The sequence below is a fragment of the Fulmarus glacialis genome, unplaced genomic scaffold, assembly GCF_000690835.1.
Source record: "Fulmarus glacialis isolate BGI_N327 unplaced genomic scaffold, ASM69083v1 scaffold14411, whole genome shotgun sequence".
In the NCBI taxonomy this organism is placed as follows: domain Eukaryota; kingdom Metazoa; phylum Chordata; class Aves; order Procellariiformes; family Procellariidae; genus Fulmarus; species Fulmarus glacialis.
The window spans coordinates 17,360-44,305 of record NW_009192224.1 but is presented as its reverse complement, the minus strand read 5'-3'; the positions used below and the strand labels follow the sequence as shown (position 1 = coordinate 44,305).

General features: G+C 48.3%; 1 protein-coding gene across 1 annotated transcript; it reads right to left on the bottom strand.

Moving 5' to 3' along the window:
• Nucleotides 1-8,904: 8,904 nt before the first annotated feature.
• On the bottom strand, nucleotides 8,905-22,624 carry EMP1 (epithelial membrane protein 1). Its single transcript, XM_009586995.1, has 5 exons — nucleotides 22,511-22,624; nucleotides 11,045-11,162; nucleotides 9,999-10,104; nucleotides 9,753-9,893; nucleotides 8,905-9,136 (listed from the first exon to the last, which is right to left on the bottom strand). The coding sequence occupies exons 2-5, from the start codon at nucleotides 11,120-11,122 to the stop codon at nucleotides 8,973-8,975; spliced, it is 489 nt and encodes a 162-aa protein (XP_009585290.1). The 5' UTR covers nucleotides 11,123-11,162; nucleotides 22,511-22,624; the 3' UTR covers nucleotides 8,905-8,972.
• Between the last annotated feature and the right edge of the window lie 4,322 nt (nucleotides 22,625-26,946).

The window sequence follows — 26,946 nt, the reverse complement described above, 5'->3', positions numbered from 1 at the left end:
TGTGACTGTGCTTGATTCTTCATGACTGATACATGCTCGAGGGTTTGTGAATCCTGACCCGAATGCCCTTGTTTGCTAGTCACATTGTCAAAGTAATATGGAAAGGTTCTCCTTGGAGATCTGTCTCCTTTCGCCACTCATTGCTGCTCATTAGCCGCAGGCACAGGTGAAGCAGGCAGCTGCCAAGGACAGCAGCTGGGGAGGTGGTGAGGGGTGAGCTGACCACCAGCTTTACCTGTGCTGGCATGCAGCAAGCATGGCCTAAACAGCCGATCCCTGCTCCTGCCTGGAGGGCGGCATATCCCCACCCTTGCCCTCGGAGCTCTCTGTTGCGGGGGGAGGCACAGCTGAAGGCTATGGGGTAGCTGGATCAGTCCTGCCCTCCAGATCTCCGCTGAACTGCCTGCTATGTCCACAACCTTTTCCTTTCCCTTGTCCCAAGTGCAGTGCAACGCAGAAAGAGCCCGGCAGGTCCCCTCTGATTTCCCGCTCCTACGGAGGCAGCCTGGGAGGTGACAGCTGAGGGAGCTGTGTGCTGAGGGTGCAAATGGCTGGAGGGAAAGGGAGGTCTCCTCTCCAACACCTGAGAGGTTAGGCTGAGGGGGCAGAAGGAGGCACTTGTCCAAAACATAACAGAAAGTCCCAGAACTCCCCAAAGCCATGGCCTTTTCCTGGACATCTCTCACCTCTTCCAGAGCTTTGATGACTGGATCAAACAAATGCTTCATAATTTGCAGAATCCTCTGAATTTGAGTGGAAGAACTCACCTCCTATGCTCAGCTTCATTTATCTCCTGTTGTTTGGGCTCTACCACACTTCCAACCCATGATTCCCTTTTCCCCAGCAAGAGAGGAGTTGCGCCTCTCTATGGACATGCAATTATACAGCAGGGACCACTAGATTTACTGCACCACAAATACAAACTTTGCATTTATTGCAACAAGGTCATTGCAAATCTTCTGGTAGGCACATGGCAAAAAAAGCAATGACTTCTCTGATCTCCTTGTCTCCCTGCTGTGGGCTTTCAAGGTCTCTACTGGGTGTCTGTGTTCAGTTTTTCTGGCTTGGGTGTTTGAAATGAGATACATAAATTGATGGACCTTGCTGAGCCTCTGCAGCTTCCACAGATTTCACTGGCAACTCATCAGTATTAAAACCACATCCCTGAAAGCTGGTTACCTTAATACAGATTTAGCTACTGGCCTGCTGCAATCAGTCTTTAGGAACCTAGGGCTTGCTCTTTGGGAAACTGAGAAAGACCCTGTTTTGTTAAGATCCACTGAAGTGAAGGGGAGTTAGCTGGAAAGGGTCCCCCCCTGAAGCAGGAACTGTGGAGGTCCTAAAGGACCGTAGTCTTTCCATCTTCTGGCCACCTCAGCATCTCCTCCATTCTCTGCCTCCAGCCTGCTTGCCCCAGCTCAATGCAATTTCTCTGCCACAGTTTCTCTGACAGTACACAGCAGAGGGGATGGCATTAACTGCAGGAGTGAGGGGCAAACCCATTTATCTCCTTGAGCCCAAATCAGCTCTCAGTGGCCAAAGGTAATTGAGTAACAGTCATCTGTTCAGGCCTGATGGTTAGAAAGTTTTTGCTCATTCCCCCATAGAGTTTCTTCTTCCATTTGCCCTGTAGGTTTCTCATTGATGACAAACCCTCCCACGATGTTACCTCCTATGTGGGACAAGATACCCCTGATAAGCCTCTTTCTTGTTCTACATGACATGCCACAGGCCAGCAGGAAACCCATCTGAGGGCTGCCGAGTGAGGCTGGGGCACGCTCCCATTTCCGAATTATACTATGATGAAGCAGCACTGTCCCTAGCTGCCTCAAATCATAGGATCGTAAGATATATTCAGCAGAGGCATTTGCTGGGCTTGCACTGACCTCTAGTGACAATGCAGGGGACCAGGGTCTTCAGCCATCACGGGGCTGAGAGGCCACACGTGGCGCTGGATGGTTTACAATGGTTCGCCCGGGTTTTTGGCGGGATTGTGCACATGAGCCTCTGGTACTGCCTTGGCGAAGCAAGCCTATTGCCTGATCAGGGTCTGTCTTCTTGGTAGACGACTGCAGTGAGTCTCAGGTGTCCCAAACTCCATACAACTCCCCACTAACTGCTCGTCCTCCCCCAACCCACCAGTGCCGTGATGGTCTTCTGCAGTGTTTGTTCTTCCTGTCCATCTCATTCTCCCTCCCGCCCATAAATCTGATCCCCCATTTCTTTCTGCTGCCCCATTCCTGTATGGCATCTGACCACTGTCAGTCCACCCTCCTGGCTAGGTAGTGCCCATGCTCCTTGCTTCTGGGATGGTCCTGAGTACTTCACCCCTGCCTTTCACTTCTACCTCCCCCTCCCCACACCCTGGTTCTCTTGTAGATCCAGAGCTGGGATGCAAAGTGCAGGGGTTCTGGTTTCTTTGCCACAAAACTGCTTGCTGTGCTGTGTAGTTGATCATCCTCTATGTGATGTACATGAAGCATCTCCTGCTTCAGAATGCCATTTAGAAAGAGAACCCCTATGTGGTGGTGCATTTCCTCCCCCCCTCTCCTAGGCCACTTGTTGATCTCAGAAATTTCCATGAAACCTCGGCCTTGGTGTACTGAGTCTGGCGGTTGAGCGCTCCTTGGCTGTATCAGAAACTCTGCATAGCTGAGCTGGGAACGTACTCCTACTGCCTGGCCCAGGTGTCAAGTAGAACAACACTGAAACCTTCAGAATTTTTAGTAATTACCACCTGCGACTGTGGCCAGGATGGAAATTTATGGATGACTAAAGCCAATCATATTGCGAAATTATAAATGGTGGTCTGAAGTGAGACCCTTTGAGCTCTCCTGGACCACAGCGGGCTGCGCCCAGCATCTCCCCCTGAATGGGACACGTCTCGGAGCTCACGACCTCTCAGGCCTGTGATATTTGGAGGACTGTTGCCGACGACGGGACCTGGGCTGAACCCCTTCACTCCTCGAAGCTCAACACTTCACCCGTTGAGAAAGAAATGCCTAGACATTCGATGTGAATATTTCTTCACTGAAATCGAGGGGAATTTTTAACAGGTACCTTCTGTACCTATTTTTTTTTTTCCCTGTCTGTCTGTATGTGTGGACTAATAGTAAGCATAATCTGTAATTAAGTCATGATTGTAGTAGACTCTACTAACGCTTATTTCTTAAATATTAAATTAGTTAATGATTAAGTGCTACTAAAGTTTGGCAATTATTAGTTGATGATTAAGTGTTGCTAAACTGTGAATGAACCCGAGACTGCTGCTAAACACATATAGTCCCTAAGATATAAACCCTTAGATGATTTTCCTTTGTATGTTTCATCCATATAATAATAGAGTGAACCTTGCCATCGAATTCTGTTAGGTCGCACCTTTATAAATCTCTATTAAAATAACTTTCTGCTAATACCTTCGATGGTGATTCTTTAAGCGGCCTCTAAACCACTCATTCACGACACCCTAAAAAAATACATTCAAGCTGTGCTGAGGCTATCTTTTACCTCCCTGAGTCTGTAAACAAAAATGGTGAGAGCTTTGGACCCAATCCCGCGAGCTGCTAAACGTGCCCCCCAAATGCTGAGCAGCCTCAGCTTTTAGGGACATCGGTGGGACTCACGGGCTGTCAGCAGCTCCCAGGGAGCCCTGCATTGCCCAGGAGCATGGGGGAGACCTGCCACAGCTGCAGGGTGAGGAGCACGTGGAAGCCTCTTGCTCAGCCCCCTCCCTGTCTCCGCATGCTGACCCCCCCTCTCACACGCCATGCCTACAGCACCACCTTTCCCTTGCTTGGCTAAGCTGCCCTGGTGTGTGCATGTATGGTTTCTGGGCTCTGATAACAAGATAGTGCCTCATTCAGTTGATATTCCCCTGTCTCTCAGAACCACACATCCCCCTAGGAAGTGCTTCTACTCACTGAATTACAGCTCAGCCCCCTCAGCTCTGTGTTATCATCAGAGCAAGGCCCAAAAAGCTCTACAGTGAAATGAAATGAACCTTTTATTCTGGGAGTTGCTTCCAGGGGAAGAAATAATCTATGATGCCTCACAAAACTCAGGAAAAAAAAGTCACATCCATCTGTGAACGTCAAAAGCCAGGCTTCTGTCCACCCGCAGATTTATCTGGAAGGTGGAGAGAGGCAGAAGCACCCCCAACACCCCCTCCCTTAGCACCTCTGACTGCGTTATGCTCTCCATGTCATCTGTATGAGAGTGACCATACTCACAGGGCAGAGCTCTACAGCACTGCCTTTTCCCCTAGACCTCACTGCAGATAGATCTGGCTCTGTTGCCCAAATCCTGACACTGGGATTAGCCTAAGAGATCAGGTGAAACATCTTGGCTTCTCATAAATCTCTGCTGAGGAGCATGCCTCCTGTACTTGCCTCTAGGCATACGCTGGCTGGAGGCCCCTCACGCTATGGATTGACCCCTCTGGTCCCTGGCTAGCTTGGTCCACATGAGAAGCCTGAGAGGGGGTGGAATGGAGGAAGGCTGCCAGCTACAGCCTTCCATGCTAGGTTGAGCAGAAAGGCAATCAAGTTTCCTAAGCACTGTAGCAGATGACAAGGTGTGTATTTATACCAGATACCCACATACTTTGGGTGAATTGTGCAACATGAGATTTGTCATCATGCATCAGATCACTGTGTATCTAATCCAATACCATGGTTCTGACAATGTCGGGAGAGCTGAGCTGCCTGCACTGATGCACCTCGCCAATTGTGCGATGCAGGAACAGAGGGTCTGGGATTAAAATTCCTCCCCAGTTCCTCCAGCAATCAACTGGTACCCTGACTGCTCTTATTATCTGAGCAGGCAGAGCTGCAAATGTAAATAATCGCAAGATTAGGCAGCCTTCTAAAGACAACTAGTACAAGTGCAGCATACATTTCAGGGCTGCCCCCTGGGCTGGATATGTTTTGAGTGGGATAATATTTCATGCTGATTTCACCTTACTTTCCTCTGTTAAATAATTCCTGGGCTAACTGCACCCTGGATGCCAGCAGTGGAGAGTTACTCCAGTGCTGGAAGTGACCCATAATCTTTTACATCACTCCTAGCACCATCCTTTATTCCTCCCATGATCTCCCCATTCCTTGCACGCTTGGGTTTTTTTGTTGGTATGGTGGTGGTTTGTTTTTTCTCTGTCATCGTTGTTGCAAGGGAATCAAGCCATTCTCCCGCTCTGGGTGTGCTGGCAGGCAGCTGCATTCTGTAATGGTGCTGCTGCCTTTGTGTTTGCAGTGCTGTCATCACCCCTTGATCAGCCCAGGAGTCAGTTACTTTGCTTGGCCAGTCTTGGTTTCTGCTGTTCACAGAGCAGGGCTCTCCCCTGAGCTGTCTACAGCGGCTTTTGCAACACTGCCATGAACATGCAGATAATTTCAAGCCCGTTAATGGACGAAGCAGTTACTGGACTGCTTCTTCCCAGCCTGCATAGCTTGAATCTCTGGTCAGAATCTCTTGTTCTTGCCCTTTTGGCTGTCCCTCATTTTTAGTGCTTCCTGCAGCTGATTTACTGTAGTCAAATGCCCTGAATTAGTCAGTTGTTTGTCTACAGAAAATCCTTTCCTCCTTGCACTGTGACCTGCAGAAAAAGGACCAGGGAGGGGGAATCCTTCCTTGGCTCTGCAATGGAGTCTCGGGCATGGGATCGTTTTCTCTGCTTCTCCTCTTCCAAAGACTTCTCTTCCTAGTGCAAGGACTCTGCGGTGAAGTAGTGGAGTCACTTTTGGTCCTGGCCCTTGTGAGTCTTGGTCCCTGAAATCCCTGTAATGGCTCTTGCAGGAGTGCCATGACTTTGTGTCTCATCGTTTGTGTGGCACTGGGTCAGTGTTGCTTCAGGTTGTGTTGAAGATGATTTTTGAGCAAAAACCCATCATATGACACAACCAATAGTGCCATTTGCTCCTATCCTTTTCCACTTCCTTCTGTTTTGTAATTGATTCATCTTTGTTGGCATCTGCTTTTCTGTTTGGTGTGTTCTGTCCTGCCGATGCCCAATGTAATTCCCTGCCTGCCAGCCCCTAACGTACAAAGACTCAGAAGGTGGTGGTGGGAGCTACCAGGTGTGGAGCAAAGACTGTCTCATTTGCAGTAGGTTATACTTCAGGGACTAGATCGACTAGGTTTGTCAGATGCCAGAGGACCCAGTGATTTTTTCTAACTGCAGATTAGGGCACTGATCCTTTAAAAGCCCAAGTGGTTTTTCAGGCAAACCAAGCTCCCCAGAGTATCCAGTAGCCTTCATATCCTTGCTGAGCTGCCAATGACAAGTTTGTGTTGAGGCGAACGTTGCTGGAGATCATTGGTTAAAAATTGAGACCATTGCCTGTGACCAGTCCTGGGCATCCCAACAAAGTTGGGATTGCTTTGTCATCCTGTAAGGTATCATATTGTCACGTGTGATCTGTGCTGGGCTAGAAACAGGGCACGGATACCAGCCTAGCAGTGGGCGTGCTCCTGAAATCTTCTTGGGTAGCATCCCCCAGTATTCCCACCTCAGCCACTGGCTCATGTCTCACCTGCCAGTGTTAGCTTGTAGCCAGAGGAGCCTTGTCCCCAGTGCCTGACTGGCCTTTGGTTACCCTGCACTTACAGGAGTGCCAGGAGGATGAGGCACAGCAGGACTCCTGGAACCTCCTGAGACCAAGACAAGCACCCACCCATCACACACCGTGAGCCTTCCCACACCTGGCTGTGTATGAGGTCTCTGGTGAAACTTCAGCTCCTAAAGACTCATGTCACCGTTCTGCCCTCAATTAGCGTGTGTCTTAGCTCTCCCTAAGGTGGATTAATTGATACAGAAAAAATTCCTACCCAGCTGATTCCCGCTAGGCTTTACCTCACCTCACAGCTCACAGGATTGTGACCCAGGTTTGCTAAGATCTGTCTGTGTCCTGGGCTTTGGACTCTTTGCTCAAGCCCTAGAGCTGCTGAGGTGTTTGGCCAGACAATTCTAAGGAGGCAACAGCTATACCAACTCACGTGGCCTAGGCAAACACCTCAATGATCTTGCTTTGGGACTCACTTGTACTGAGAGTTGGTCTAAAACATCATAAATCCTGCAGCATCTTAGGCACCAGCTTCCACAGAGATGAGATTCTGCTGGAATGAGAAAGTATATTTCCGACTCTCCTGGGTGTGAAGCAAAGCCTGGCTCTGGGACTGAGTGTTACCATTGCTCACACTATCTGCTTGAGCTTGCAGAGAGCCTGAAACAGGAGCTCTGAGAGTTGTTCTGCTTTCTCCTCCCCTCCAGAATAGGAAATCTCATATACTGACAAGCAAGAGAACATGGTAGTTCTGCATCATCTTAAAGGGGTGAGCTTTGATTCAGTGGGAACAGCAAATACTTCTGTTAACAAATAACTGAAACACTAAAAAAAAAACACCAGAGCAAAACTCTTTATAATAAAGGGAATCAGATTTTATTTTTATACCCTCAATGTTAAAAATACGCGTTTCAAAATATTTACAATGACTATATATGAAATAACCCTTGTTAATGAAACAGCAACATACAGTACTAGAATATATCCACCAAATTGATAAAGTCTACATAAGAAGAAAATGTAACAGAAAGAAAGAGAAAGAGAGAGAGAGGTAAATAGCATCCATGCACAATCTGCACCTGCATTTTCTTTATATTCTCTGCCTTTCAGTTGTGGATGGAGTCACAGGAAGTTTTGACCTCTTGTCCCTTACAAATGCCACTTGTGACTGAGATTCTTCGAACTGACAGAAATTTGTGGGTTGCAGCAGTACCAATGCCTTACTTTCCCATGCCAGCATTTCACATGGGGACCTTGTATTACAGAGTGGACTCAAAATCTCTCAGCAACCCTGGGAGGTAGGTATAGTTTTATGGAAGAATTTGGCAGATGGAAAAGCACCGGGTTAAGTGACTGGCCTAAGGTTGTGCAGCAAGGAGCAGAACTCACAAGCCCTGCCTCATCTCTCCTAATCTCTCATTAGGGAACACATTTCCTCTGCTAACCAGGATCATCTGCTTTTGAGATGAGCTGTGTCACAAGGTGGGGCTCTCAATTAATACCACGTACTGGGTGACAATGTGGGAAAAAAACCCCTGCCTACAGATAAGGACTTGTCTCAATAAAGATCTGCGATGTTGCAGTGCTGTTACCATGTTCTCAAGCTGAACAGAAGGTTTTAGTGTAGACACACACCCAATTGATTCCCTCCCTGCATGTGCATCATTGAGCAACTGCATCCTCTGTAATTAGGAACCCCTGTGTATCTTCACCCCCCCACTTTCTCTCTCTCTCTCTTTCTTTCTACATCATCCACGCTTGTATATTTGCCTTTTCTACCTGTATCTGATTCAACCATGGGAATGTCAAATAGTGAAGAGAACAGCAAAAAAAATTGCTGCCTTATTTGTGTAGATATTTTAATACAAATTTAATCTGATTTCTATTGGGTTGTTTCTCAATTTAATGTCTTTAACTTTCACATATGTGCATATACATATATATATATAAAAAAATGTAACAAAAGGCCCATCCCATTTGTTTCAATGGACAAAAAAAGGGGTCATAAGCCTCACTGCCCAACCCACAAGGCACACCAAAAGGTAAGTGAGAAGGGCCCTAGGAAGGGAAAAAGATGTAGCCCTTGTTTTTGTGGTGCCCTTCAATCATCACTGCTGAGCTTGAAGCTTTATGAAGGTATGACATGACTTTCCAGAAAAGGAGAAGAGCTGTCTGGGTCACGTGCAGATTTCTGGTGCAACAGCCCCAGGAGTGCTAGATCAGTTGGAGCTGTTTCTCCCTCTCTTTGGTGAAGGAGTTTCTGAGGATTCTAGCTTTGTTAGTGATTTTTCTGTGGTGGTGGCAGTGGTGATGATGGTGGCTGTTTCTGTCTATTGGCCCAGCAGTTCTCTCAGCAGAGCAATTCTTCCCCATTCCCAGTAGCCAACCCTCTCCCCTGGACTCCCATCAGCCTTATTTTTTCCTAAGAACAAGGTAGAGGATGCCGATGATGAAACTGAAACAAAAGCAGATCCAGGCCAATATGAAGCAGTAGCCGTGGTGAGAACTTGTGGAATAAGGCATCTTGCCTGTGAACCGAGCTGTGTAAATGGAGACTCCAATCAGAATACACATCCCTGTGGGAAGGAAGAGGGAAAAGAGAGTTGGAAAACGCACAGAAACCAGCATTGCTGCAGGACTTCTGAAGTACTGTTGTCCCCTGAGATTGTAATGCATGTCTTGTGCCATATGAAAGAGGGGCTGCTGCCCATTAGGCTTATTTATGGAGGATTTCTCTTGCAGATGTGATGACATAGACACTCGGGGCCATGTTTAATGGGTTGTTTAATGGGTGTCATGGGGAATAAACCTTTGTTAGAAGGAAATCAGTAATAAGATCTGCAGACAGTTTGGTGCTACGTGTTGAATCCCATGAGCAGTAGCTGTCTAACTGTTTATTCCCCTGCCCCTCAAAATACTTGAATCCTTTTTGTTGTCTTTCAAAGGTATTTGGCAAAACCCGCTGGGCTTTTCTAATGAAAATCTGGAAATATTTTCATTATATACAGTAAAAAAACCCTCAATGCTTTCCAATTCTTCAGCATTTTGTTTTATCAAAAAAATGGGCCACTGGAAGTATTTAGCTGGCTGACAACCTCCCCTGATGGCCACGTGTGGCAGACACGTGCCGCTACTTGCGCTTGCAGAGGCAGTGGCACGCATGCAGAGCCATCGCAAGGTGTGCATACTTACAGCAAACCAGCATGATGGCTCCAGTGATGTAGAAACGTTTGCCTTTCTCCAGGGTGAACAGCTGGACAATGAACATAACAAGCGCGATGACGGAGAAGATGATCGAGAGGATCATAAAGGCTTGCACGGCTTTGAGGGAAGCTGTGAACACACAGGGAATAGATTTGAGAATCAAGACTCAGCCTTGGTATTGTGCACCAAGGTCCTGCGGTTCATCACCACAATGAAAATGCAAATGTAACTTACCCTCATCGTGACTGTTGACTTGCAGCCTCTCGCAGGTCTTGTTGCACAGTAGCCAGAGTCCCGATGATGAGGCCGTTCCAAAGTTGGAAGAACCCACCATCCAAACCTGAAACAGGATGAAACACTTGCGTCAAGGGGGAGGGGGGCTTCCTTGCTCTTCTAGCCAATTGTCAGACTAAACCGTAAGGGGAGTAAGAGTAGCCCAAGTGCCACGAGGCAGAGAGCTGAAAAAGTCAGCATGTGTCGGCAGCAGATGAACAGCCGAAGTGGGTGGGAGATGACGCAGGCTTCCAAAGCCAGGAGGCATTTGGTGCAGGCAAAACACCAGGGAAGCCTGTTCCCATGATCGGGGGGGAAATCGCTCAGATGACCCTCTCTCTCTCCTTGTGCGAGGCAGCAGGAGGGCACGGTGGGCTGAGCAAGCCGCCCAGGTGGGTGTGAGGGGCCCCTGAAATCCGCCCCAGCAGGTTGCAGGGGGTGCAGGGAGACCCTGGCTGTACCATTCCCACCCAGCCACCAGGAGTGACCCTGCCCCGGATTTCCCTGGCGGCCGGGGGTCTCCGGCTGCCCCCGCTTTTGCTCGGTCTTTCCATCTGGAGCAGCGCTGGGAGCTGTGCTTTTGGCAGCCCCCCCCAGCCCCTGGCAGCAGACTGCTGCCATCAAAACAGACAGGCATGGGGGAGCGGCCAGTTGTGCAACAGCCTGGCCTCCAGATGGGATGACAAATGCCTCTTCACAGCTGTCATCTGCTGATCTCCCCTGCTCCTCATTGCGCTCTCTCGGATGAGGAGTGTTGAGGCGCTGCTAGCTCTGGGATTGGGGAGCGGAGGGTGGCATGCAGAGCCTGCCTCCTGTACCACCCCGACTGCTTTTTTGCTCCCTGAGCACACCCATCACTGCTTCATATTTACTCATGGCCATGAGCGGGTGTCCCTCACCTATAGACCTAAGCACCCACCCGCCTGTCCCCCTGCCAGCCGTATAAAGGGCTAGCTACTGCTGTGGAAGGCGACAGCCGTGTCTTGTTCAGGGGCATCTCTACTTACGTTGGCAATGGTGGAGACGAAGAGCATGATGACAGTGGCGATGTGAACCACAAAGATACCAGCCAGTAGCACCAACATCTTGGGTCCCTACTAGGTGGTGTCACGGATACAGAGAGCTCTGGAGGAGAACAAGAACAGAGGGAGGAGGTGAAGGGAAGGGCTAAATCAAAGAATAGCATTACTATAAGCTTTATTTACGTGTGAGAAAACAGGTTGATCTTAAATCCATTCTGGAAGCATGTAGTCACAAAAAAACATCGCTAAAACCTTTGTCAAAATCTGCAAGGAAGTTGCTCAAGAGGTTAAAGAAAGCCTGGAGGTAAAGGAACCAGTTTGGGAGGAGATGTAGAGCAGGGGTAGTTAGCCTGGGGGCATTTTAAAAATAGCCTGAGTATATACACAGGTTGCTTAAATTGGTGTGTGGTTATGTAAAGTAAAAATGACATACTCCAGGCCTACACTCCAGGAAGAGGAGTTTTTGCCCACAGGATTCACAGAGGTCAGGAAAGATTTTCTCTTCCTGTTCTCCCTTTCCCTCTTGTGGCACAGCCTCCTCCAGCTGGTCTGGGGCACGGTGGTGGGAAGCAGAGGACTGTGTGTTCCTGGGTGCATCAGGTGTTGAGCATCGGTGGAGAATGGGCTGGGGGGCTACCCCTACTCAATGGCCCGCTCCATTATGTGAAGAGGAGAATCACCAGAATGGAAACGCCACTGAGGTGTTCTGGGGCAGAGGAAGATGCTTAAGTTTGCAATGAAAAATGCCTGTTCCCCTTTTAAAACTTGAGGCATGCAGATCACTTTATTACTGCAATAAGATTCTCTTGTAATGCAAATTCCCCTTTGGATTGTTTTGGGGGTTTTTCCTTCTTTACCCTGCAAGCTTTTACTTTTTGTAAGATTCCCTGTCATTGATGAACTTGTGATTGGAAAGGGAGGGCAATGTGCTTTAGATAGCTCTCATGACACTGTTCATCAAGGCTGCTCACTTCTCCCCTGAAAACGTGAAACACAAGGAACAAATCTAAGCTGTGAGAGTGAGTGCAGACAATTCACACCAAGTGAGTGAGCATATTTCCCTTCCTTTCGGGCATTTATTATTTAATTGTGCAGTATAGCCACAGAAATCATGCAGAAGAGTTTACTGGGTCCACTCTGTGGCCAGTGAAAGACTGCTTCCTAGAAAGTTTCACAGGGCTGTGTTGCTCTTTCTCTTGGTAGTGCTGGTACTGAAGTGGTACTGAAAAGCAGTATCAAGCATGTGATTAAAGTTGGCTGTCAAGTTATTTTGGTCCAGGTGACTCAGGTAAGGTTTGATGCTGTCACCATTTGTACAGGGTGTGGTAACATTGTCATGGAACAACACAATTACACTTTATGATGTCTTTCACGCAAACTGTAACAAAAGGCTTTGTTAAGTCCCATAAATGAGTTTTTTTTTTACTCAGTGACGCCTCCTTCTCCACTCTTGTCTTTCCGCTCATTGTGGCCATGTGTGGGAGTGTATTCCCGTAAAGTGCTGCAGCTATTCCTTGCACTGCTTTGGATACAGTTTCCCAAACCACAGCGGGCAGGCAGGCTTCTCCATCAGTCTGTCTTTGTCCAGTTCAGCATTCGCTGATGACCAGGAGGAATTCCTTGAGTTCAGGATCTCAAGGAACCAGCTCTGTTAGGTCACTCCTCCCACCCAAACGAGGCCACTCCTTAGAAGGACAGATTAGGTTTGGTCCTATCTCCTCAGCAAGAACTTGTCTGCTGTGAGGTTTCCTTCACCTGGAAGAACTCTCTGGAGTTGTTTAGCCTTGGCTTGCTGAACATGGGCTGGGCTTGCTTGTCTGCTTTGGGGTGTCCTAGCAAACTCCTCAAGCTCTAGGACTTGATTTGCCTGGATGGCCTGGTTACTGTGCCCTCTCTTGTCACAGTACCCTCCCTTAGTGATGAGCTTGGAGAAAGTGTAGCCTTCTTAGGAGTTCCTCACTGACTGTAGTGACAGTCATTTATGAGTTCAGCATTCCTAAAATCCAAGTTCTCAATACTATATGCAGGCTACCACATGAACACACCTGACCTGGGCGTTAAACCTCTTTTTTCCATTGACTGCAAAAGGAACGAGGGTTTCAAAATGCTGGATGGCAACTGATATGGATATGGCCACTGTACCTTGAGCTGAGAAACTATTGCTGTTGCCATGATTAAGTTATATATCTGCAGCAGGTGCCTTGAATAGAGCCTCTGAGTCAAATCTTCCCATTCCTTTGACTATTTGTCATCTTTTTTTCTGATTACCTTGGTTCTTACACAAACTGTAATAAGTGCGCTTGCCACCATAGTGTCTTGGTATGCATACACCAAATTGTGGCAAATTTGCCTGCTCTGAAATTTGCCTTTACTGAACAGTGGCTAAACTTTCTTCTTTCTTAGATGGACGTATTTTTCCGTGGCCTCTTTAAAAACGAATTCAGCGGGTTTTTTGCCGATTATTTTCGAGAACCTTCAAAAAGCCCTGTACTTGAAAGACTAAAAACCTACTTTCATGACACCCTAAAGGACTAGAACAGTCCTTTTAAATGCATCTTCTGTTTGCATTCAGAAATGAAAATTACTTTTCAATGTAAAAAAAAAAAAACCCACACCCAGAACTTTGACTAATACGCTAAGAAAAAACCCAAATCCTTTATTCCTTTTGCTTTTTCTGCCCCATTCTCACATTGCTTGAGAGTACTGTTAGTTCAGGTGCTTTCAGTGCATTTACTTCCTGAGAACGTCAGCACCTCTGTCTGAATACACACGCTATCAAACGCAAACTCCCCCGGGGATATGTGCTCACAGCTTAGTTTTGATTCTTTGTAAGTTAAAGCACAAGCCTCCATCTCTATTCATTTGCTTTCCCCTTCCTTCATCTCTCCTTGCCTTTTAAATAAAACACAAGAGAATAGTCCCAAAGGAGCAGTGGGTGAACGAGCAGCATTGAAATAGAGTCATTTCTGTCTCTGACGATACGGCATGGACTTTTCCTCCCATTAGACAGAGAAGCTGGCAGAGCATTGGTGACTGACAGGATGCTCTTTCCATTTGTTAAGCGTGAGACATCTTTCTCCGCTACAGGGTGGGGTCACATTGCTGGAGCAATAGGACACAATTGCATGCAAATGCCTTTTCTTCCATCCCCCTACCTAAACTGCAGCTGGATTTGGAGTTCCTCAGGCTCTTCTTAGGCTATGAGTCAGTCTTAGCCTTCCTAGAGCTGCCAGTTTTTTCCACTGACTCACCCCAAAGCTCTCAAAACCACAATTATTTAGCCCTGCAAGTGTTCGGGACACTCTCTCAGTTTTAGGACTGCTTCTCAAGAACCAGTCAAGCAACCTGGTTGTGAATCCTGCATTGAGCCTCCTGGCACATCTTCCAGAGGAGAGACCCCAGCTAAGCCAAGAAAAACAGAGCTGAGACATTAGAGTAGAATGACTACTGAGGTAGGACAGGCTGGTGAGGAAGAAGGAGTGAAGGTCATGCACCCGCTGAACAGCCTGCATGAGTCAAGAGAAGATCTTGCACTGATGACAGCAGACTGAGTTTCCTTTTCCTGGGATGATGGATGAGGAGAAATAACAAGCCACGCCAACAGTAACCATGAATAACAATTACCATAGCAGCCTTCAGCACAAAAAAGCCTACAGATAAGCATGACAGACTCTTATCTGTGTAGAGACTATTTCTCTGACCATGCAGGAGTACACATACTGGGGAACAACACATAGCTCTGCTGCACCCTAGTTCAAGTTCAAGCACTATCCATTAAAAACTAAGACAAATTCTTCTCGTGCAGGCAAAGTGTAGCCACCCATATCGCCCCTCTGTCTACTTAAGTGTTTTGGATCCTTCTATCTGGAGGGCAATCCGGAGAAGTGAGTCCTTGCCCTTGGTTTGCTGCTTAGCAAAGCATCAGGATGGAATGCAAAGTGCCACTTGGAGATATGACAAAGGCCAACAGTATAGTTCCTTAAACATAGGGAGTGGGTTACTCAAAAGGGTAAGCCAGATTAGGTAGTGGTCCTTTGCTTCGGCAGAAAGTGCACTGCAGTGAAAAGAGTAGAGGGGAAGTGTACAGGATATTTCTGCAGGAATGATCGGGTTGTTTGGAGTGAAAAACCAGAGCACTCTCAACTAAATCAGAAATATTTCAGATCTGAAGTGTTCCTAAGGGATGTAGCTCGTTTGACTTCCATTCCCATTCTCCTCTCTGAACTGAGGTTCCGTCTGGGTACTGCCTCTCCGAGGGTGAGTTGGTGAGGCGTACTGTGAGAGAGGCTGCCTGAGGGGAGAACTCAGCCAATAGCCTATAGCAGCCTATAGTGTCCCGGGAGCAGAGGACATCTAAATCACACTGCCTGTGAGCACCGTGGTGACCTCTGACTCCTCTGAAACTCAGTTTTTCAGCTGAAGTCCCTTGGGTTTGATACATTCAATTTCTCAACAAAGGAAAGATGGCATTTTGGGGAAAAAGCAAATGCTTTTGGCCAGAATGTCAACAAAAATCTCCATAGATTGAAAGCAACTGAGATGAAAGAAATTCTGCCTTCCCCAGCTGCCACCACAGAATATAAGGAATGCAGTAGTAAGTCAGTCCAGTGGTCTGTCTCACCCAGTATGCTGTCTGACGGTGGCAGTAGGAGGTCCAATATTTAGAGAAAGCACGTGAACCTGCCACTGTCTGAGGTGGCACAGAGTCATACCAGGAATATTCGTGGTTCGAATAAGAGCCAAGGCCAGTTGGAAAGGAAAGGGAAAACTGGAGAGGACGGGACAGAAAATAAAAACTATTTGATACTGTTTGAGACAGCCACAAACTGCCATCCCTGTCACTGGTGCATTCCTCAGTGCAAAGCCAACCTACAAATAGCAATGCTGCCATGATGCTACCAGTAAGGGAAACTTGGGGTGGGATAAAACCTTCTGTAGAATTTATAGATCTGTTTTTGACTGAGCTGAGGCCCTGACTGCATCTTAGCCCTGCTACAACTGCACACCTTGTCATTGTGTGCGATGTGAGCATGAGTCCTCATTGTGCCCAGGGTCATTTAGCAGGATACAAAGATGTGAAGATCTCTGTGATACTCTGGTGGCATGGTGACTTCGGACCCATCACATTGTTACTAGAAAGCTCAAGACAACTTTAAAGAACTACAGGGAAGGATCTTTTTGCTTTCACCCTTTGCTCTGTTTCTTGCTTCAGATCCAGCTGAATCCAGAGTCCTTGCTGACTCCAGACTGTACGGCAGCATTGCTGTTGACAACCTGGTTTTGACAGACCGGCCTGACTCAATTTACAAGTCAGATGCTTTTTATAGACATGTGGATGAGTAGGCTGGTGCCTCTGGAAAGAGATTTCACACGTGTGGGAAAAGGGTTGGGCAGGAGGTGTGTGTGGGCACACAGAGACCTTTGGAGCCTCTGGTTTATGGTAGTGAGAAGATTTTGTGCATGCATGGGTGGGGGCCATGGTGACCACATGGGGTACAGCAAGGCTGTAAAAGTAGCAGATGAATGTCAACCAAAAGGAAAGTGTAGAGCAGCCTGAGGAGCTACAACTGAAAATAAACTTAAGTGAATGGAAGATTTTGTCTGGTTCTTGGGAAGCGTTTCCTGGTGGTATGGTCTCCAAGGGATCAGGGGAAATTGCCTTCCCAGGGGAATTGCCTTCCCAGCATGTGAATCATTTATTGTGGGACCAGACAAAGTCCTCAAGAATCCACCCTCAGTAACGAACCTCCACTTGCTGAGATATGCAAGGGGGAGTCACAAAAGATGACACACAAGGGTTCTCCAGCTCTCATGCTTGTGATTCATACGAGAGTGGGGAAATATTAGAGCTCCTAAAGCAGACAGTGAGAAATAGGCATTTTCTCCAGAAGAAACCACCCTCGAGCACACAGCCATGTGAGCGCTCAACATCAACAGAAACTTCAAAGCTTGCTTGGTAGTAGGAAGGGGAAGAGACAGCTGCCTGGGGCCTGGCCAGCAGCCAGCAGCCACTGCTGGAGGAAAACATTGTCAGTCCTCACACTAGACACGCCAGGGAAGGGCTGGGACTGATGGGCAGCGAGTAAGAGGGAGGGGTGGGGAAAGGGACCTCAGAGCTAATGGAAGCACAGAAGTGTTCCTCTGCACCTTTGGAGGTGCGATGGGAAGCCCCCTCACCCCTTAGCACATTGGATGGTCCCTGGGTGGGTTAATTAGACAGGGGAGTTGCTGGGACTTGCAGAGGTTCAGACAAGATGCCGAGATATGCAAGAAACATTTGTGGGAGGACTGACGGTCTGGGCGATGACGTGGTGTGTGTAGGGGTGTGCATCTGCAGCTCTGCGCGGCTCCCTCTGTGAATGGGAGTGTGCATCTGTGGTTTCCCTGTGAGCAGAGCTGAACCGTGTGTGTATGTCTGTCTGCGTGCGTGCTCATGCGTGGCTTCCTTATGGGTGCGCGTATCTGTCTGTGCGACTTTGACACTGACAGTGCCCACGTGGGAGAAACCATCTGACAGCTCTGGTAGAAAAGTTCAGGTTACAGTGTGGTGTTAGCAAAAGTGCATAGATCATTTCTGGTGGGACTTCCTGCTTTTCCTCCTTGCAACAGCCTTTAGATAGAGGTGGAAAGTCCATGGAGCCCACGTCAGCTGTGCTTTTGGCTGCATTTTTAAATTAAAACTGCAATTCTCTGATTTACATAGACAGTTTCATAAAGATCTTCCCTTTTTTTTTCAAGGGAGGGTAACTCTGAAAAAGAAGTGGCTTTTATCAGATAGCGTCCCTCTCTCTCAAGACTACAAAACCTCTGAACATGCCAGTACAGCCTATGAGACACTGAGGTCAATGCGACTTAGGCATCTAAAGAGCCTGAGCTTCTGGGTCAGCCTGCTTCCAGGGTGTCCTTTTTCCTGCAAGCCAGCTTGGAAAAGACTGTGCAGGATTAAAATGCAAAATTGTGTGATAGCTCCTTCTTTCAACCCACAGTGCACGAGTGATGGACTGGGGGAAACAGGAGCGTGAGTATAAAGCAGAAGCAAGAGGATGCTCTGCAGCCTGGAGTTGGCCAGTGCTCTGTGCGGGATGGGGTAAAGCTGGTCGTGAGGTAAAATGCCCCATCTGGCTTCAAGAGGGCTTCTTACACCTGTGATTAGTATGGGCTGGCAGAATGGTATAAGGGTCATTCTAGCTCATGTTACATGTGGAAATAGCTTTCCATGAGGCATCAGGAACTCCCCTTGTCAGGGCACACCATGCTGGCCTGGCTACAGCCGCCGGAGGCCAGCTAGCAAGCATTTTGGCTCAGCTGCCTGAGCTGGCATGACCAGTGGCTGTGCCAGTCTCGGAGCCCAGCTTTCCTTCAGCAGTGGTCCACGTTCCTGGAGCTGGTCTTTAGCAACCCCCTGACCAGCCTGCTCCCAGCTTTGAGCATTTTGCAGCTCTCCCCTCTAGCTCCCATGGCTCTCACTGTCCTTTCCAGAGGCTTGCTGGGGCCCGTAGGGGAGATGTCTCTCAGGAATGAGAAGAATGTGGATGCTGGACCCAGTTGTGGCAGCTGCTTTCACAACTCCCCTCCTTGAGCAGACTCTGCCCTCTGAGGGCAAAAGGACAGCAAAGGCCCTCGCCCCGGATTTCCTCTAATCCAAACGTATTGCCAGGTGGCCCCACATTGCAAGAGTTAAGCCTTTGGCATAAGTCACTGCTTACCTGCTGTCAGCCACTCCAATGCTCATAGTTCACTGCATTTCTCTGTATGGCTGGGGATGACCTAGCCCAGGACCTGTCCTTGGGCTCTCACCGCGGGTATCTCCCCATGCCTGTGGTACAGACTGGTTTTCATAGGGGAAAGGGGATAGATCTTAATTATGAGCTTGGCAAACCGGTCACAAATTTTGGAGCTGAGTTGTCCTAACCCATCCCTCCCTACCATGACAAAGCATGGGCTACATTTGGTCTTACTCAGAGAGCAGCTTCCATGTACTCTCTGCCCTGCTGCAAACAGTTCAGGAGGAGGAGGGTGCGTGGAGCTGCAAATTTGACCAGGATTTTCTTTGTTCATTGTGCAACTGTTCTAACTCAGGAGGTACTTTCCAAAACTCTCCCAGCGGGGTTTGAAGAAATCATGCTCCAGATTGCAGCCCCCAGATGTGCTGCTCTGCTGCCCTCCCTGCAGTGTAACAGCAGAAAGCAGTTTAAGAAAGGAGGCATTCTAAATTTCCCTCTGGGCAGTTGATATGGGGAACTGCTGCTGGACCCAGTGTCATACTGTGTGACTGATGATGACTGAGTGTGGACTGGCTCTGACAGATGATCTGTATAGTCAGATTTGAGCCGGTGCTTAGCATGTTTATTCAGGGCCAATATTACAGCACCGTGGCTACCAGTTAGTTACCAGTCCTGGCAGAGGCTGTCAAAAGAGCAGGGCCATGGAAAAGAGCCTCCTTGTCTGTGCATGCTGCTTTGCCTCAGCAGAAAAGACCCATGAAGTATTAAGCATCCACCTTCAGGTGGGGAGATAGGAAATCCCCTTCCTCGCCCTCCCTTTTGAGGGTGTAAAAGAGCACCTCTGGGTCTCTTACTTCTCCCTGCCTTGAAGGAAGGGTAAAGAAATCTCATCTTTTAGTCCTTTTTCATTACTTTTTTTCCAGGAGAACAGGAGGAAGGAAAAAAATTAGGAGTGCCACCCCTGCAGCCTGCCCTGTGTTGTGTTGGGTGACAGTGCTGTCACCTCCCTATTGACGGGTACAGGCATAGGAACCCATTAAGATCAAAGGGGTGTAGTCATGCTATTTCTTGCCTTGTGGGGCACTTGAGTATCCGAGGGCAAATCCCAGCCCGACATCAAGTGCCTCCCCCTTCGCCATCAGGTGTAGCACTCAGTGGAGAGCCCCCATCCAGCAGCCAAAGGGAACTGGGGGGGTGAGCAAGCGGAAACGTGCCAGTGTCACAGCTGCTGCGTGGGGTTGATGGGGCCTGTGAAGCCCTGTGGAGTGGGCAGGGCTCTGGAAGCAGGCTGTACCCTGCCACCCCTGCCGCTTTTGCTCTGAGGAAACTCAAGCAGGCACAGGCTGAGTGCCATGTGCCAGCCTTGCAGCTGGGAGGATGATGAATAGAGAGAAGGATTTGTGCTTGCAGCAAATCTCCCCCGTCTCTTTATAAACAAGGCCCTGAGGTGGGTCTTTTATCAAAAAAAAACCACCGGCTATTATCAGCAGATCTCCCAGAACTGTTTCAAAATACAATCTCTGCTCCACCCCAGGCCACCAAACAGTAATTCCTGCATGCGCTTGCATTGCTCGCACACTGCAAAATTCAAAGACCACCGGCTAGGCCAGCAGGGCCGGTTTTCCAAGCCCAGGGCTCTCTGTCCTCAGCAGGGTACTGGGAAGCACTAGCAACCCTGCAGCTCTGAGGCACCCACTCCAAAACTGGGTGTTTCTCCGCAAGATGCCAAGTCCATCCTCCATTAATGTGTTCTTGGGTGTGGCTCGAGTCCATCTCTCTCAGATGTCTGCCTCGGGATGGCACGTGCCTGGTGGGGATGCCCAGCTCTCACACGAGAGTAGCCTGGATGAATGGCTCGGACTGTGTGCCACGTGTTTGAGTGGTTAGTCACAGCTGGGGGGGGCTTCCGCGGGAGCCTGCTGGGAGGAACTCCTTAGGTGGGTGTGCAGGGCTTCCCATGAACGAGCTGCATTTCAGGGTGTGCTTACAGGCACTGCAGTGTTAGTGATAGTAAGATACCTCAGTTTTGATCCTTTTCCTATGCTGATCCTCAAGGGAGCAAATAGAAATAGGCTGCCTTTAAGCCCGCCCTCTCTCAGTGCACACGGTCCCCAGGTTTGGCAGCTGTGTGAGGTGGGCTGGGTGGAGGCATTCGGCTGACTTAAACCCCTGTTATCATAGGAACAATAGCTAATGGGCTCCAAGTTTTTACACTCTTCATGCCCAGCTCCCTCTTGTGTGTTTGCTCAGAAAAGAATCCCACTCTGTCCAGAAATGTCAAGTGGGCAATTCCTGGGCAAAGCTGCTCTCAGAGGTGCCTTGAGGAATTCAAAGCTTTTGAGTGAAACTTGCTCTGTGGCCACAGCATTATGGGTTTTTTTGCAAGCCGATTTCATTGTTAATCGTGGTAAAGGACAACTTCCAAAACCACTTTCTACCCAGACTGATTGCTGACTGCCCTGGAAACACTGGCTGCCTCAGTCAGCTTCCCTACCACTCAAACACATCTATTTCTCAGGCAGGAGACACCCCTGCATGACCGAGCCACAAGCAATGGGGCTAGAGGGGACGTCGAAATTCACAAAATCCATCCTTCTGCCACAAGGTTAAGGTCAGCTCAGCTTCTTGGCCATTCGTATAGTAACTGTCCACAGCACCAGCCTGAGCCCCAGCCATTCCCAGGAGGACTGGGCTAAATACTGTTGCAGTCTCTTTCAGACCCATGAAACTGTGCAGGGGCGGGCTGGGTTCCTGCAACAGGAACCAAAGCCCAGTGCCAACAAACTGGCTCTGCTGCGCTCCCTTTCTCAGACCTCAAAAATAGTTCAGGGATTTGACCGCAGAATACAAACCATAGCAGACAGATGAAGTGAGAGAACTGGTGAAGAAGGGGAGGGACGGAAGAGGAGGTTGTGTGGAAAAAGGCAGGTGAATAGGGAAAATTGCCAGTCTGCAATCCTACACTTCCCATCAGCACCTCCCCCCACCACACCCCATCATGCAGCCCACGGTGCTCTTAGCAATTCCACCCGCTCCCTCACTTCGCCTCTCAGTACTCCCCACTCCAGGATCTGTGCTGCTAAGTAAGACATAGCATGCATTTCTACCCATTGCGTGGCTTTGCTTGAGAACTGGGGCTCGGCTTCAGCCTCAGGAGCCGCGACCCCAACAGAGAAAGAGAGCTCCTCCCCATTGTACCCCAAAGCCTGCACCTTTAGGGCCTCTCAGACTTCACTTGGAATGATCATTGTTGTTTTAAATTAAAGCTTGGCAAACTACCGACGGAGGGGAGAGAGACAAGCAGAAAAATGCAAGCGAGAGCCAGAAACGCTGAACCAGCAGCCCTGATTTCAAGCAGGCGTTTTCCCAGATTTGTAAACAATGCCACTCCAAAAACGCACGGCAGCTCCTATGCCGGGGCTGGCCCAGGTTGGGTGCCCCGTGCCTGTGCCCTGGCTGCACATGCCCTGGAGGCGAGAATAGCATTGCTGCTGCCAGCGCTCTACGGTTGCAACCAGGGCGCCTTGCAGTGTAGCTTTGCCCCGTAACGCAGCTGGATTTCAAAGCAAAAGCTGAAAGGTTAAGGCGCGTCCTGTAGCCAGCTCATGTGCCAAGTTGAAGAGAAGTGGCAGAGCAGAGGAGAAAAGCAGGCTGGAGCTGCTGGGTGAAGGGAGCAGTCGCCAGTGAGGGAGAAAAGTTGCTGAGGATTTTCGAGAGCAGCTCTTACCGTATGGGCTGGGGCCAGTCCTGGCACCTGTGGGAGCAGGAGCGTGCTGGGCTGCGGTGCTGATGTCCTGGAGTGCGGAGCTGTAGTGAAGGGGAGTGACCTGGTGGTGGTTTAAGTTTCCTCCGGTGGTGCAGGAGGGTGGTGTCTTTCCACACTGTTTTAAAGGAGTTACTATGAATCAGTCTGCCTTTAAAGAGAGGGAGAAGGGAAAAAAAAAAAAAAAAATTAATGAGCTACGCCCTGCTTTGTTGGCAGGGAGTCAAGAGTCGCTGGGAGGAAACCAGCGATTCAAAGAAATCTGTGCAGGGCTGCGTCTGACTCAGTGTGCAGCACAGAGACCGCAGCCTGGAAAAACGACTGACGCTGATCCAGCTGAGTAATAGAGGCCCACAACAGCATCTGTTTATAAAACTAAACTTCTGGTTGTCATAAAAAAATTGTATAGTTACAAATGTGGCAACGGGACTTCAACAATACAATCACTCAAACAAACAAACAGCCGGTTGGCAGGGGGCATCGTGAGGCTGGGTGAGTCACCGCATCCCCTCCCCGTGCCGCACGGAGAGACGTCGCCGAAGTTGACGGAGCAGGGGAATGCAAATCGGACCTGTGGGGTTGGCATGGACAAGACTTTTGGGAATATACCAAGGAGCAGAAATGCTCAAAATGCAGCTCTGGCCTGGTGGTGACTCTGGAACAAGTTGGCCAGATGGTGGTGGTTTGCTTCCACAGAGAGAGAGCAGGCAAGGAAGATGAAATAAGGAGTTGTTGATTCACAGTTTTCTGAGGTCAGCATTTCTTGTCATCTTAAAGCCCTCTAAAAATAGATCCTTTACATTTGCAGAGAATTGACTGGTGTAGTTTTCTCATGGATGCTATAGGCAAGATTGAGTGGGGATGTGTTTGAGATGTGGGTGAAGGGGGAAGAAGTTTGTCAGAAAGCATCTGGGTTAAAATGTGATTCATATTGTGATAGAGTTGGTGATCTGCTATTGCAAGGAATCAAGCCTGCCTTTGCAGAGGCCCAGAAAGAGATAAGCAGATACTGATAAAATACCTGGCAAAGGCCTTTCCCACTTTAATGAGGAGGACACTGCATTGCCTTTATTTGAAAGACAAAGCTGGTGCTCTTTGAAGTCTACACAGATTAAAAGACCTTGCTATTTTTCAGATTATTCCTTCTCTCTGGTGTTATTGATAAGTGTCTGGTCTAATTTTAGACTATAGCAACCTGCTTAAAAACAGAGCTACGGGTAAAACAGCAGCAAAGATGACACATATGGTGGGCAAAGGCATGGTGCCCAGACAATCCCATGAGAATAAGCCTAACTGTGTTTAATACCTATGGGTTAGAACGTGCTTCTTGGTGATACACATGAATATGATATCCAGGGAAAGGAAAATCTATTTGCTTGCCCTGCAGAAGGAGTTGGCATTTGCATTGAGCTGCACTGTCCATTTGTCCTTCCCTGTTCCCCCAGTAGGGTTTATTGGAATGAGGGATGCTCAGCTCCACACAAAATGCTGGAGTGCACAGTCCCAAAGCAGACTTTGTGGACCAGAGTTCAGCTGTGGTGGAGCATCCTCTGCCCCAGACCTGTTCACAAGTGACTACCCACCTGCCAGAGGTCAGCTGCCTCACGCTTGCAGAATTGCTTATCTGAGACCCAGCAGCCAAAACACCTGCATCTAAAACACACTCACATGGGGCAACAACAATGGAGCCCTCTAAGAAGTTGGGTATGAAGTGACCTGTGATTGGCAAAGCATTATTTATCCAGAGAGAGCAAACTCGTTTTGTACAAATCGCTCTCTGGCCTGGGAGGCCGTGTCAGGCAATGGCCAACATCAGATGTTTCACAGGGAGGCAGCGGGGTTCTGCAGCGTCAGCGGCAGCTTGCCCACAGGAGCGTTGCTTCCTAGCTCTCCGTCTGGAAATGTTGCTGCCCAGCCAGCAGAGTAAAGAAAAGTAACCAGACAGGCCACATAGGCTGTGACTGTGGCCCTGGAGGAGCACTGGTACCCTGCCAGCAACTGGCTTCATCCCTGTTGCTATACCCGTCAAGCCGGGTGCGAGACGGGGTAACAGTGAGTGTCAAGCGAACAAAGGTGCGGATCGCTGCTCCTGTTTGGGAGCAATGCTGCATGTGGGCAAGATGATGGTTTCAGCAAGTGAGGGTACCCCCCTAACGTCAGGGTATGATGAGGGAAGAGCTCAGCTTCCACTGAGCAGATTGGCAGCTCTTTGGGATATTTGCACCTTGCATCTGAACATGGAGACAGGGTAGAAGTGAGAGAGCTTCCTACCAAAAGGTAGGAGAATATTTCAAGTTAATAATATTTGTTGTGTTTTCTATGTAGCTGTTTGTCTGTGGATGAAGCATCAGCTCAATAAGCCTTTATGTGTGTGTGACATGGAACCAGCCCTATCCACCCATCTAGAGAAGAGGCTGGTCTTTCCGTGTGCTTCTGGCAACTTCTCCCTTCAGGGTGTGTGGTTTTCACAAGGCAGGTTGCAATAGAAAACCCGTGACGTGAAAAGTCTCATCATGGGATCAAAAATCTAAAGCATGCTGCCAGTTTGACACACTAAGGTTGAGTTGCCTAAGATCCCCACATCATAATCCATGGTGTCCCTTGACCTAAGCATCACTCATTTCACAGGCTTTTCTGAATGCCTACAGCCAACTAATAGGAGGTAGTCAGGTCAAAGCCATGAGAATTTAAGCTGTGGGAATCTGGATTGGCATTTCCACAGGCAATGAGAGGGTGAAGCTTTCCCATGTGTGCCATGCCTTTGCTGAAGCTCTTCCCAAACAAGCAGCTTGCAGCTGCTGTATGTCTGCTTGTTTTGCCATGCCCCACACATTTGCAGACATGTGTATGAACAGCTTAATGTTTGTCTTATCTAATGTCCTTGGTGTAACAAGATGACCATCCACAGTGACATTAGATAAGACAAACATTAAGCTTTTGCAAGCCCAGATCAAAGGAGGAATGGACGATGAGGGGTGGGAGATGAAGGGTAGAGTTAGGGGTGGGGAAGGCATGGTCAGGCTCAGCTGGAAGCATCCAGAACAGATAGTTTCTAGAGATGGGGTGCCAGGGGAAATAGGCCATGGTCTCTCTACACTTTCTTCAGACGCCAGAATCTATGCCTGGGAGAGGTCTGTAGCTCAGTTCCCATGGTCTCTGGGATGCTTTCAAGTACAAATTCGACAGGAATTCAACATATACTATTTGGACAGGCTTTTCTGGATAACTATCTGCAAACACACATTGCATATTAAGCCCCCCCAGTCTAAACAGCATGTCTTTCCACCTAAAGACACTTAAACTCTTTATTCTCTCTTATATGTGCTATTTACTCTGTGCAACATCCTGCTGGCTGGTTGCAGGACAAGTGGAAGTGATATGCTCCGTGCTGTTTGCTACTTCTCCGCTTGTCATGACATGGAGAAGGCGGGGCTGAGCCTGAGCTAATGTGTGGGTTTACAAAAATAGAAACCAACAAGTTTCATACTGCTCTGTAGTGGTGTAACTGATGTGTTTGTGTGTGTATCCTGGGGTTATCCATGTGATACAGTAATTTGCAGAGATATTTGATACATCTCAGAGCCATATGATAAACTGCATTTGTCACGCATGACCCTGCAGGGCTTCAAATGGGAGCATTCATCCACTGGAGAGGGCGATGGTTCCCTTATTTATAGCTTCACTCAGTTCTGAGGAAGCAGATTTTGGAAGTCACACCTTTATGGTTTTGGTCATTTCTCTAATATGTGTTGTCATGTTCCTGTCCCCTCAAGGACCACTAGACTTCCAATACTTAGGGAACCTGACTTTACAAGCTCAGTGGTACAAGAAGGGAGTGGATTGCAGTCAACACTGAACAGATGTAACTTTTCCTCTGCACAGTGTGGGGTTTTGGGGTTGGTTTTTTTTTGGTGGCAGGGATAATCTCTAGCCCAAGTATTTTGGTAAACTGTATGAAGAACAAAACCTACAGAAACATCTACATCTGATTTTTCCAAAATCAGTTAGTACTGCCAGACTGACTGACCTTTTGAAAGTGGGTGATAGGTACAGAGTTGAAAATGCCCTGGGTTTATAGTATTTGTGTAGGAATGGTGTGTCACAAAGCTTTAACAGGCAATAATTGCAATAGTTCCCTCCAGGAGTTGAGCATTACACGTGGGGTCTATGCCAGAATGCATTCCCTGCATCACACCTACCACATCTGGGAAGCCCCAAAGCTTTCCTTGTTTCTTAACAGGAATAAAAAATGAATATGGGCATGAGATAAGGAGACCATTCCTACCATAATTTGCATAGTGATTAGAATTTAGTTTTGTCCTACCATGTGAAAAGGACCATATACTTCATTCTTACGTTGGAAAGGGAGATGAGGATGGATTATGATTCCTCTGTGCAGT